The sequence below is a fragment of the Neovison vison genome, chromosome 6, assembly GCF_020171115.1.
Source record: "Neovison vison isolate M4711 chromosome 6, ASM_NN_V1, whole genome shotgun sequence".
Taxonomy (NCBI): domain Eukaryota; kingdom Metazoa; phylum Chordata; class Mammalia; order Carnivora; family Mustelidae; genus Neogale; species Neogale vison.
Genome location: NC_058096.1, coordinates 201,246,350 through 201,260,589, shown reverse-complemented (window position 1 = coordinate 201,260,589; position 14,240 = coordinate 201,246,350). Strand labels below are relative to the sequence as shown.

Genomic DNA, 14,240 nt, shown 5'->3' with positions numbered 1-14,240 from the left:
TGGCCTGCCAGGTCTCTGTGGATAAGTCAGCTGCCAATCTAATACTTTTACCATTGTATGTTACAGACTTCTTTTCCCGGGCTGCTTTCAGGATTTTCTCTTTGTCACTAAGGCTTGTAAATTTTACTATTAGGTGACGGGGTGTGGGCCTATTCTTATTGATTTTGAGGGGCGTTCTCTGAACCTCCTGAATTTTGATACTCGTTCCCTTTGCCATATTGGGGAAATTCTCCCCAATAATTCTCTCCAGTATACCTTCGCTCCCCTCTCTCTTTCTTCTTCTTCTGGAATCCCAATTATTCTAATGTTGTTTCGTCTTATGGTGTCACTTATCTCTCGAATTCTCCCCTCATGGTCCAGTAGCTGTTTGTCCCTCTTTTGCTCAGCTTCTTTATTCTCTGTCATTTGGTCTTCTATATCGCTAATTCTTTCTTCTGCCTCATTTATCCTAGCAGTGAGAGCCTCCATTTTTGATTGAACTTCATTAATAATTTTGATTTCAACTTGGTTAGATTTTAGTTCTTTTATTTCTCCAGAAAGGGCTTTTATATCTCTGGAGAGGGTTTCTCTAATATCTTCCATGCCTTTTTCAAGCCCGGCTATAACCTTGAGAATTGTCATTTTGAACTCTAGATCTGACATATTACCAATGTCTGTATTGATTAGGTCCCTAGCCTTCGGTACTGCCTCTTGTTCTTTTTTTTGTTGTGAATTTTTCCGCCTTGTCATTTTGTCCAGCTAAGAGTATATGAAGGAGCAAGTAAAATACTAAAAGGGTGGCAACAATCCCAGGAAAATATGCTTTAACCAAATCAGAAGAGATCCCAAATCATGCGGGGGGATTTCTCCCCCCTCACGATTGGGTGAGGGATCTCCTCTGATTGGGATCTCCTTTGATTGGGATCTCCCAATCTCTTCTGATTGGGATCTCCCAATCTCTTCTGATTGGGATCTCTTCTGATTTGGGGATAAAAAGAGGTTCAAAAAGAAAGAAAAAAAAAAGAAAAAAAGAATAAAAAAAAAGAGATTGAATTAAAAATTCAATCAAGAATTTAAAAAAGAATTAAGAAAAAAAAGATTGAAGAGATTAGGATCTCTTCTGATTTGGGGATAAAAAAAGGTTCAAAAAGAAAGAAAGAAAAAAAGAAAAAAAAAGAATTAAAAAAAAAGAAAATGAATAAACAAAAGTATAAAAAAGAAAAATATATATATTAGATAATCTAGTTAAAAAACGTTAAAAGAGAAAAGGGTAAAAGTTATAAAAAATTTTAGCAGAAGAAGAGAAAAAAAATGAAAAAGAAAAAAATTAAATTAACTGCAAGACTGAAAAATCACAGGCAGAAAGCCATGAGTTCCGTGGTTTGTTTTCTCCTCCTCTGGAATTCTGCTGCTCTCTCCTTGGTATTGAAACTGCACTCCTTGGTAGGTGAACTTGGTCTTGCCTGGATTTCTTGTTGATCTTCTGGGGGAGGGGCCTGGTGTAGTGATTCTCAAGTGTCTTTGTCCCAGGCGGAATTACACCGCCCTTACCAGGGGCCGGGCTGAGTGATCTGCTCGGCTTTGCTTTCAGGAGCTTTTGTTCCCTGAGCGCTTTCTGTAGAGTTCCGGAGGACGGGAATACAAATGGCGGCCTCCTGGTCTCCGGCCCGGAGGAGCCGAGAGCCCGGGGCCCCGCTCCCCTGTGCGCCCTCAGCGAACAGCTCCAGTAACTCGCGTCTGCCCAACCTCCGGCCGCTCTCCGAGCTCACCGAGCTTGCGACCGGTTCAAGGCAACTCCAAGCTGCGAGCTTACTGTCGGCTCTGTCTCTGCAGCCGGCTTTCCCGTTCCAATATCCGCAAGCTCTGCGACACTCGGACACCCCCGATCCTTCTGTGACCCCGCAGGACCTGAGGTCACGCCGACCCTGTGTGGGCTTCGCCCCGGTTTAGCCTCCGGAGCGATGTCCCTCAGCGGAAGAGACTTAAAAGTCCTGATTTTGTGCTCCGTTGCTCCGCCGCTTGCCGGGAGCTGGCCCCTCCCCCCGGGGTCTATCTTCCCGTCGCTTTGGATTCACTTCTCCGCCAGTCCTACCTTTCAGAAAGTGGTTGTTTTTCTGTTTCTAGAATTGCTGTTCTTCTCCTCGATCTGCCGATGGATTTGCAGGTGTTTGCAATCTTTAGATAAGCTCTCTAGCTGATCTCCTGCTAGCTGAGGTAGTCTCAGCCTGCTACTTCTCTGCCATCTTGACTCCTCTCTCCTGATTGGCATTTTAGAAGGACCCAGCCTAGCTCCAGTGCAGAGAATCATACTTAAATTTCCACTTCCTTATTGTTAGCTTTGGACAAAAACAAATGGTCATATTCTGGGTATTCTTGGATAAAAAGTAATGGGAAGGCTGGCATTGGCCTGTGTGGAAGGTGGCTCGTGGGTAGTGCTCTCACCAAAAGCCACAGAGCCTCCCAGAATGATGGGGGAACACCAAGGCTTCTCCTTTCCTCCATTCTTTGGTCACTCATGTGCAACCCACGCACAGGTCCTTGTGCTCCAGAAAACCAAAGACAGAGGCTGCAGCTGTGTTTGCCCAAGTCTGGGATGCTCTTTAGGTTCCACCTGGGTCACGCACTGTCCAGCATGGCCACAGAGCCCCAGTGTTCAGAGTCACACCTAAAGGATTGTCAGTTAATTGTGTTTGCCCTTAACACTGCTATCTACCAGCACATGCTCTAGAACTTTCTCCCTCAAACAAGAGAAGACTATCGGGTGCTTCAGCACGATCTTATATAAGGGCACCAATGAGAAAGCCACCTAAGAGAATGAACTGAGCCCATAGTTCTGTTGCTTTTCTGTTTGTTTGCATGTGTCCTTCAATTGCCTAGTAGACCTCAAGTGATTAATTATGTGTGCCCTCTTGGCTGTTTCATCTCTTTGCAGTATAATGAGGAGCTTCACTACGTGGAACCCTGCCTGAATGGGACGTTGGTGCAAGCTGACAGGACAAACAAGGAGGTAGGGCCTGCCGCCAGGCAGGTGAATCAGGGGTGGGGGCATGGTCTCGTCCCCCTCACAGTGCTGGCTGACAGTAATTCCATTCTAATTTTTAGAAACTCATCAAAGTATTGGCCTTTTGTTGAGGGCCTTGGAACCCTAGTGCATAGGACAGTTATGAAGAGGCATAAATAAAATCCTTGCAACAAAATAATGACATTGAGGGCAGAAGCTCCATAGTTCTGAAATACTTGTACTGTTTACTTTTTTCCTTGCTCTGTGCACATCCTGTGTTACACCTGATACCTGTGTTGACACCGTTGGAAGGTTATGGCTTTTGCTGAGATTTCAAAGAAAATTGAACCTACTTGCTAAATCTCTTGTTGCTCTTACTATAATTGATTAAATAATCTTTGAGGTAGCTATTGAGGTAACTTGTCTCTTGGTTGGAAGGTAAGCTTTATGAGGATAAGGATGATATCTGCTCCCTGCTGTATATCCAAGGCTCTGAAGCATTGCCTGTTATATAAATATTGTGAAACAAAATGAAGATGTATTAAAGGAGGACCTTAGGAAGCGGGGTAGAAATTGTCCTTCTAGTTGGAGCATTCTAGGAAAATTCACTGAACAGATTTCAATAAAATCTGTTTCCCCTTAGCCATATTCGTTGTTTATTTTTATTTATCTTTTTTTAGAGAGAGAAAGCAAGAGAGAGAGAGAGAGCACACAAGTATGAGGGGAAGGGCAGAGGGAGAGAGAGAGAGAGAACCTTAAGCAGACTCCATGCTCAGGGCAGAGCCTGATGTGGGGCTCAATGTCACGACCCTGAGATCATGAACTGAGCTGAGATCAAAAGTCGGACACTTAACCGACTGAGCCACCTGGGTGTCCCCTCCCCTTAGCCATCTTTAAACTTGTCAGTGCAAAACACCTCAGCTACCACCATACCACCCCTTACAGGTCTGGATAACGATTTAGGTCGAAGGTGTGGCTGTGGCAGCAACAATATCGCACCTTCTGAGACACAGAGCTGCCACTTTGTGTCATTTTGCTTTGTTATATTTGCCATGCAGGGCTGCTCCTCCCCCTGAAGAGCATGCTCCCATGAGGTGGCTGAGGACAGTGGCAAGGCAGATTCTTATGAGGCACTGTGCCTGTGCTGAGGAGATCCTGTTGGCTCAAAGGGGCAGGAAGTGGCATTGGTACTATCTTAGGTGCAAATGGTAGAAGCATTTGCTTGGGATGGGCATCTCTGAAGGAGTGACCAGCAGAGGATTGAGAGAAATTTCTTCCAGCTAGAATACAAAGTGAGAAAGAAAAATTATACCAGAGTTAATATCCAAGCTTCAATTCAAGGGGAAAAGAAATACCATAATAAGCTTTATGTTTGGAAGGAGAAAGAAGTACATGGTAGTTCAAAGAACAAGTGTATCTAGAGAATGTTTATTCATGGTCATTTTGTGGGGTAAGGTAGAAAAGAATGACTTAGACCTCCATTTATCTTTTTAAATAATTTAAATTGTTTAAAATTTATCACCAAATTTTCCTAGGGACCTTCCCCTTGTTTGATCATTGCCTGGGTCTGTATTCCACCCCCTTCCCCATAGTGTAGCCTTGAAATATCCTCCAAAGCCTCAGATAGGTGTTCAGTGATAGTGTCTGCAACATGAGATAGAAAAGATGCTTTAAATGATCAAAACCTCCCTTCAGGTTGCATCCCAGATAAACAGGGAGCAGTGTGACAATTAGATATCTGAGGTCTTATGAAGGGAAAAAAAAGTGTTAGGGAAAGTGGAATGAGCATTTATTTAAAATTGTCTTTGAAAATGTATGGCTATTAAAGACTGGAGGGCTTTTGAATATAAAAATTTACCCGGCCATCTGATTCTGCCAATGGGGAGTAGCCACATTCCAATCTGATTCTCCTCCTTACAACTAAAACACCCTGGATTGAAGCCTACAACCAATTATAGGAATGCTGCAAGGTGAGCTGTCTTGACCTAAAGACATGGAGCTGGGTTCCTTGGGTCTCTTGTTGATTCCCACCATATGTCTGAATGGAGCACTCCAGAAGCCTCCATCCTGTACCTTCAATAGGCAGAGACCAAAAATAATAATTAAAAAAAAAATTGAAGAAAAGCCTGTCCCTTCTAGCCAAACAACCAGGGAAGGGGTAACCTTGTAACAGAAAACCTTTGTGACAGTACCTTTCCTACTCCAGATGGATACCAGTGGAACAAATATAGAGCAATCCTCCACAGTTTCAGCAGGGCTGAATGATAAATTGACCTTCCAGCCCACCCCACCCACTTGACCCTCAGCTCAACACAGAGACCAGTGGCTAAGAACAAGATTGTTTAGGATCTGGAGTCTCACAGTGTAAAACCCAAAATGCCCAGTATGCAATAGAAAACCCCTTGTCATTCCCCCAAACCAGAAAAATCACAACATGAATGAGAAAAGACAATCAACAGAAGCCAATATTGACATGAATCAGATGTTGAAATTATAAAATTGCTTCAACAAGCAATTAGGAATTCTCATGAAACAAATGAAAAAAAATAGAAAATCTCAAAAAAGAAATAGAAGTTGTTAAACAGAGCCAAGTGGAAATTATAGAACTGGAAAATACAGTCACCAAAATAGAAAGCTCACTGGACCAGCTCAATAGTAGAGTGGAGATGACAGAAGATAAAATCAGTGAACTCCAAGACAGATCAATAGAAATTACCCAATTGAACAACAGAGAGAAAATAGACTGAAACAAAATGAACAGGGTCTCAGGCACATGTGGGACAATAACAGAAGAGCTAACATTCATATCACAAAAGTTCTGGGAGAGAAGAGGAAGATGAGGACTAGATATATATTTGAAGATGTATTGGCTGAAACTTCCTACTTCCTGAAATTGGTGAAAGTCATAAACATATATATTCAAGAGCTGAACAAATTTCAAATAGGTAAACGTGAGTCACTCCATGGCAGGACACATCACAAACATAATTAGACAAGGGGAAAAAGTAACTTGATAGCAACAGAGAAAAAAGGGCACATTGCTTAGACTACATATTTGAATGACAGCAGACTTCTCCTATGAAATCATGGTGGCCAGAAGGAAGTGGCAGAGCATTTTTTTTTTTTTTTAAGTATTGAAAGAAAACAACTGTATATTCAGTGTAAATGTCCTTAATAAATGAAGGGGATATAAAGACATATTCAGATGAAGGAAAACTATACAAATTTCTTACCAGCAAATCTACTTATAAAAAATGGCTAGAGGAGTTCCCTAAATAGAAAGGGAAAAACAGAAAAAGGCAAAAAGGAAAGAATATCAGACTGGGTAAAAATAGGAGTAAGTATAATAGAGTATCCTAATTATCACATTATTAAGTCCTATTGGATATTTGAAGCAAAAATTGTAGCATTGTTTCATGTAGAGCCCACAGTTGCTGAGGAAACAAGCCAATTATATTTTAAAAGTATGGAGGGTAAAAAGACCTAATTAGAAATAATATTTACACCTCTTACTGGAAGTGGTAAATGCTGATACCAGTAGACTGTGATAAATTCCATATTTACAGTATGACACCCAGAGCAACCATTAAGGAAATAGTGAGAGGATGCATATGGGTATCTCTCAGTTTTTGAAAGTTCACTTTATACCACCTTGCTTTTACAAAAGACGTACATTAGCACCTGTTTTTGCTAACTGAAAGATAGCTGAACAGGATTTTCACTTTTATGGAAAAAAAGGCAAAAAGCAAAAATAGCATCCAGCATTTTTTTGCAGTGAGCCATTATCGAGACAGGATGCACCCTGAGCAGTGACAGTGTCCCTGCCAAACTCCTTCCCCAGGAACCACACTCTGCAACATAGAATGAAGCCTCCATAGCTTTGAACTGTGTCTGTGAGCATCTGTGCTTTATCTCCATTTATTTTCTGCGTCACTTAGCAAGATGTGTCCTAAGGTATCAGAAAAGCCTAAGAGAGATTATTTTTGGGTCCAGGAATGCACAACCATTTTTCCATACGAATTACTGGTAATTGCTTCTTTGCTTTATGCCATTTCAGTTTATGATAAGTTCCATAGGAATGTTCTACTTTCAGATAGTGGGGGGAAATGTACTTAACAAGTAATTCATGAGAATGTAAGAAATAAGACACAGAGGAAATGAATAGGAAAAAAAAAAAGATAAATTGGCAGACTTAAGCCCTAATATGTGACTAATTATCTTAAATGTAAATGGTCTGAGCACAGCAATTAAAAGACAGAGATTGGCAAGTGGATTTAAAAAAAGAAGTCTAACCATATGCTGAATACTAGAATTTCACTTAAAATACAATGACACAGGTATGTTAAAAGTAAAAGGATGGGAAAAGAAATACTATGCAAACTTTTTTTTTTTTTAAATCAGGATTGGCTATATCAATGTCAGATAAAGTCATCTTCAGAGCAAAGAAAATTACTATCACTAGAGACAAAGAAGGACACTACATAAGAATAAAAGAACCCATCCATCAGGAAGACATAACAAAGCTAAATGTGTTTGGACCAAACTACAGAGCTTCAAAATACATGAAACAAAAACTAATAGAACTGAGAGCCGAAATAGATAAACCTACAATTATAGTTGGGGACTTGGACGCTTCACAGACAGTAACTAAAAAGAAAGTCAGCAAGGTTATAGAAGAACTGAACCACATCATCAACCGATAAGATCTAAATAACATTTATAGGACACTCTACCCAACAACAACAGAATACACATTCTTTTCAAGCACTCATGGAACATTAACCAGGATAAAGAATATTTGGGGTCAAAATACAAACCTTAATAACTTACCCAGAGTTGTGAAATCATACAGAGCATGTTTTCTGTTGATAACGGAATCAAATGAGAAATCAATAACAGAAAGACAACAGAACAATCTCCAAACACTTAGAAACTAAGTATAATACTAAATAACGCATGGCCTAAGAGGAAGTCTTGAAGGAAATTTTAAAAATATGAAAATGAAAACATAATATATCAAAATATGTGGGACAAAGCCATCACAGTGTTGAGGTGGAAAGTTATAGAACTAAATGCTTATATTAAAAAGAGGAAACCCTCAAATTCATAATCTAACTTCCTACCACAAGACATTAGAAAAAGGAGAGGAAAATAAACCCATAGCAAGCAGAAGGAAGGAAATAATAAAGAGCAGAAATCAGTTAAATTGAAGCAGAAAAACCACAGAGAAAAATCAATAGCACCAAAACCTGGTCCTTCCAAAAAATTTATTAATAAAACTAATAAATCTCTAGAGAGACTGACATAAAAGGAGAGAAATCACAAGTCATCAACAATAGGCATGAAACAGATTATTACTATAAAACTGAGGTCATTAAAAGGATAATAAGGGAATATTACAAATAACTTTACACTCATAAATTTGATAACTTAGAAGAAATGAACCAAATTCTTAAAAACTATAAGCTACCAAAATCCAACCAAGATGAAATAGATAACTTGAATAGTCCTATAAATATTAAAGACATTGAATTCATAATTTAAAATTTCCAAAAATACACTCAAGTTCCAGATGTTTCTCTGGACAACTCTACTGAACATTTAAAGAAGAATTAATATGAATTTTACAGAATCTCTTCCAGAAAAATAGAAGAGAAGGGAAATCCCTCCAGCTAATTTTATGAGGCTAGTGGTTCCCCAATAAACCATACAAAAATAGTACAAAAGAAGAAACCTATACTTTCCTGGCAGGGGAGATACCATATCAGCTATAACCCTCATGAAGGTCCTCATGAGGAACCTTACAGCAAGAGTCCTCAACAAGATTTTAGCACATCAAATCTAACAATATTTATCTATTTCTGCACATCAAATCTAACAATATTTATCTATTTCTACAGAATAATACAACACCACAAAGTAGGATTTATTCCAAATATGCAAGACTGGCTTGACCCTGGTGTCAAATCAATCCATGTAATTCACCACATCAACAGGCTAAAGATGAAAAATCATATGATCATAGCAATTAACTCAGAAAAAAAATTTGATAAAATCCAACACACAGTCATGGTTTAAAAAAACCCCAAAAAACAACTCAGCAAAATAAGAACAGAGGTAACTTCCTCAAATTGGTAAAGACCATCTACAAAAACCTACAGCTAATATCCAACTTAACAGTAAAGGTTTAAAAAACTTTTGTATTATGGTCGGGAACCTGTAAGCCTGTCCACACTCACCACTCTTCTTCAACATAGCATTATAATTTCTAGTCAGTACAATAAAGTTAGAAAAAGAAATACATAGCATACAGTTCTGGAAAGAAGAAATTAAACTCTCCCTATTTTCAGATGATATGATTATATGTGTAGAAAATTCCCAAGACTCTACCGAAAGCAAAACCTGAACTAATAACTGCGTTAGGCAAAATCACATATACAAGATCAACACACAAAAACCAGCCACATTTCTATATACTAACAATAAACACATGGAAATAGAAATTTATAAACCAATACCATTTATAATTGCTTCAGAGAAATAAACTTAATGAAACATGTAGCTTCTATGTGATGAAAGCAAAGGAGGCCTAATTAAATGGAAGGACTTACCATGTTCATGGATAGAAAGACTCAATATAGTCAAGATGTTCATTCTTGTCTAATTGATCTATAACTGTAATGCAATTCCTATCATTCCAGCAAGGTTTTTGTAGACATAGATAAGGGTAGACTAAAATTTATATAGGCACAGGACCTAGAATAGAAAAACTACATGAAAACAAAGAATAAAAGTAGGAGGAATCAATTTACCCTATGTTAAGGCCTATTATGTAGTTAGAGTATCAAGACAGTGTGCTGTTGATGGAGAAGTAAGCATATAGATCAGTGGAATAGAAGAAAAGAATGCAGAAATATACCCACACAAATATGCCCAACTGATTTTTGACACAGGTGCAAAAGCAATTCATTGGAGGAAAAAATACCATTTTCTAAAAAATGGTGCTGGAGAAATTGAACATCCATAAACAAAAAACAAACAAACAAACAAAAACTACCTTGACCCAAACCTCCCCACTTGAACAAAATTTACCTGAGATGGGTCAAAGATTTAAATAAAAGTGGACAACTTTGACACTCTTTAAAAAACATAGGAAAAAAATCTTTAGAATCTGGGCCTAAATAGAGTTCTTAGGCTTGATAGCGAAAGCACAATCCATAAAAGGGAAATGTGATAAAATAAATCTCATTAATATCAGGGAAAAAAAGAAAAAACCAAAACCTTCTGCCATGTGAAAGACCCTGATGGAAGGATGAATAGATATGTGGCTTGCAAATATCTTCTCCCAAGTTACATTTGCAAGCTACATATCTGAAAAAGAATGAGCATATAGGGAATATAAATAACTCAAACTCAACAGCAAAGACAAATAACCTGATTAGAAAAGGGTGCAAAGACATGAAGATACACTTTACTGGATAGGGTAAACAGATGGCAGGTAAGTACATGAAAAGATATTCAACATCCTCAGCTAGGAAAATGCCAGTTAAAACCCCAATGAGATATCAGAAAGGCTAGGACAAAAAAAGGAATAAAAGAATAATAGAACACCAAATGTTGATAAGGACATGGAGAAACCAGGCTGATGGGAAAGCAAAACGGTATGGCCATTCTATTTTTTTTTTTTTAAAGATTTTATTTATTTATTTGACAGACAGAGATCACAAGTAGGTAGAGAGGCAGGCAGAGAGAGAGAGAGAGGAGGAAGCAGGCTCCCTGCTGAGCAGAGAGCCCGATGTGGGGCTCGATCCCAGGACCCTGGGATCATGACCTGACCCGAAGGCAGAGGCTTTAACCCACTGAGCCACCCAGGCGCCACCACGGTATGGCCATTCTAAAAAACATTTGGTAGTTTCTCAGAAAACCATACATGTAGTTATTTTGTGTTTTCAGCAATCACACTCTTGGGCATTTATCTCAGAGAAATGTAAATTTAATGTTCACACAAAAACCTGTATGCACATGTTCATAGCAGCTTTGATTCATTGTAGCCCCTGACTGGAAACCACCCAGCTATCCTTCAGGAGGTGATTGGTTAAACAAAGTGATATTACCTTCCCGCAGAATGAGTCTTTGAATCTTTGGAGAATTATCTTGAGAAAAAAAAAAAAAGCCAATTCCCAAATAATATATACTGCATGACTTCATTCGTATACTGTTCTTGAAATGACAAAATTATAGAAATGGAGAGTAGATTAGTTGTGGTCAGGGGTGAGGCGTGGGAACGGGAAGGGGTGAGAGGCTAATAGAAGGGCAGCTGGAGGGATCCTTCTGGTGGGAGAAGCATTCTGTCACGTGACTGTGTCAGTGTCCACATCCCCGTTGTGCTGTTGTTTTGCAAGATGTAATTGGAGAATGCTAGGTGAAGGGTTTGTGGTGTCTCTCTGTTATTCTGACAATGGCTATGGATCTCTAATTACCTTAAAATGAGAGTTGAATTAAAAATAATCTGAAATCTATGTGGAAATATTTAAAAGGGACTTCATCAAATCAGTGTGAATCAAATTTAGGTTGCTTTGGTTATCTCTTAAAAAGTACTAACTGTAGTGCAGTTTCTGATAGCAAGAGAGTTTCATGTCTTACCTTGTGGGCCTTTTTTTTTTTTTAAGATTTTATTTACTTACTGGAGAGAGAGAGAGAGAAAGAAAGCAGGGGGAGTTGCAGAGGGAGAGGGACAAGCAGACTCCATGCTGAGCACTGAGACCACATAGAGTCTGATCTCAGGACCCCAAGATCATAACCTGGGTCTAAACCAAGTGTTGGACATCTTACCAACTAAGCCATCCAGGTGCCCCTTATGGGCCTTTTAATTTGGAAGAAATCTCAGAAGACAAACATTTATTTTCCATTGAAACATTGGGACATTTTAAAAACCAAGGTGTGCTCCTTTGGCTATTTTTTTTTTAAGATTTTATTTATTTATTTGAGAGAGAGAAAGAGTTTGCATAAGCCAGGTGGGGGAGAATGGGGGGTAGGTAGAGGGAGAAGGAGGGGCAAGCTCCCTGCTCAGCAGGTGGTCCAATGTGGGACTCAATCCCGGTATGCTGGGATCATGACCTGAGCTGAAGGGAGATGTTTAACCAACTGAGCTACCCAGGTGCCCCTCCTCTGGCTCTTTTGAACCAATTTCCAGGTCATCATCAAATTGATGTTAAGGCAATGTATATTTAGGACTCAGTGTCATGTAACAAAGACTGGTGTGTTCATATAAAACAAAATGAGAATTTACATCAACTCACCTAACTGCAAAGTCCTTGGGTGGAAAGACTGTATCCGTCACACCTCACACATGATGTCGAGGGTCACCCCCCTCTCCCCAGCTGCCTCCCTTATGTGCCTTCTGCGGACTCTGATGGGTTCTGCGAGGCCAGATGCCCATTCTGGACCCGTAACCGCGTCTCCAGAGTGTGGAACAGCCCAGCTAGCAGCCTGGGCCAGGTGTCTGGAACTGTGGCCAGAAGGCAGGCCTGTGTTGGAAGAGCTTCTTGGTATTCCCGAAGGAAAGAACTCTGCATACCCAGGCCAGGACCTAGGAGGGAGATGCTCCGGGGAAGCATTCATGCATGAAGGAAGGAGTCGATGGGCCACCTGAGGGAGGCTTCTGGTTGCAAATCAAATTTTTCCATTTTGTTTGTTTCAACAGAAGATCCACAAAACATTAAAAACAAAGCATGAAGCTCATTACTTTTTTTTTTTTTTTTTAGATTTTATTTTATTTTATTTTCAGTGTTCCAAAATTCATTGCTTATGCATCACACCCAGTGCTCCATTCAATACATTTCAATATAACTAGCACACTCTGAATTAGACTGTGGGTGAAATGATCGGATTCCGGCCTTGGCTGTCCTCGTGAGTGAAGGTCACATCCCCGGAATGGCAGCTTGGAAGCCATTTTCTTGTGTTGTCTGTGAAATGGGGGACGGGGAATTGTAGCCTTCTGTATAAGCCTGTCCGGAACTGGCGGAGTGCGTGGTGACGCTAGCCTTCCTTCCTCTGTGCTCAGTAATTCTGACTGCAGTATGCCCCATCCTGTGGGAGCCTTCATCCTTCACTCAGAATTGTCCATGTGTATCCTGACAAGCTCTCCTGACAGCCAAATAACCAAGATCCTTTCCTACCCATCCCTTTTCATCTTGTGACGGTTTCCCTGGTGGCTGCCGTAATGTTACTTCCAGTTAATGAAAGGGCTTCTGGAAAGTGACACAGGGGATTATTATGTCATGTCCCTTTAGTTCAATGGTATCGTGCTCTGGTTTTATAATATTCTGGTGACCCCCTGAAAAATCAGAGCTAGGTAATTTTAGGTAAAACAGTATTTGTTAAAATTCATTTAAAAAACTTGAAAACAGGAGTGGGGGCATCTCATTGTGTTGTAAACTAGAAGAAAAGGTTAGGGTAAAGATGCTGGCCTCTGTCAGACTAAATTGTCCTGGTTCAAAGATTTCCTGTGATTTTGCTTGAAATAGCCTATGACACATCATCCCTGAACAAGTGACCTCCAGGTTCTAAGTTTTTGTTTTTGTCTTTTAAGGGTATTGTTTACTCTCGGGAGAGAATTTTACTTTGTTGCTTTATGTACCAGATAATCGACTTATTTTTTTTTTTTTTTCTTTAAGAAGAAAAGAACCAAGACAAATTGAGTGAACCTGGAACTCAAATATAGAATTCAAACGAGTAAACTCTCATCCTAATCTACTTCAGACCTTCTGAACCATTCATCAGACCTAAAAATGAACTTCTGTGGTCTCTCTGGGTGGGTGGGGAGGGAGAAAGGAGGGTGCTATGGTTTTTCCCCGGTTTTATAATGAAGCTGTTCTGAAATTCACTGAATTTCATGGCTCTGTTTAAGATTCTTGTGTGAATATTTGTTGCAAAATCAACCAATCTTAGCAATCCACGTAACTCTCAACTTTCTTGGTAGTTTTGATCTTTTCCTGTGGAATCAAGAGACATTGAACCTCTGTGAATTGACAAAAGTGCACATCCGAGTTTCTGGGTTTTTCACAGTCCTGCTATTTTCTAGCCTGAGTTCTGTCAAAAGAGACACCCTACATTCTAAGACTTGCCACCCATGGCGTTACGGGCATCTAGTGTACATGCCATTTATACAGAGGTAAGAGATATGGGATGAACTGAAGCAGGAAGTAGCCCTCCGCCCATCACTGAGTGTTGGCTGCCCACGCGCCAAGAGAGAACAGAC

The 14,240-nt window shown here is 39.8% G+C and overlaps 1 protein-coding gene across 3 annotated transcripts in view; it reads left to right on the top strand.

Annotated features, from left to right (window-relative positions):
• Positions 1-14,240, top strand: part of CACNA2D3 (calcium voltage-gated channel auxiliary subunit alpha2delta 3) — an 863,447-nt gene that overhangs the window by 408,405 nt on the left and 440,802 nt on the right. For all 3 annotated transcript variants that reach the window (XM_044253365.1, XM_044253364.1, XM_044253363.1), the window contains one exon: positions 2,912-2,986. In XM_044253365.1, the coding sequence (XP_044109300.1) occupies positions 2,912-2,986 (75 nt within the window). The remainder of the gene's footprint in view (positions 1-2,911; positions 2,987-14,240) is intronic.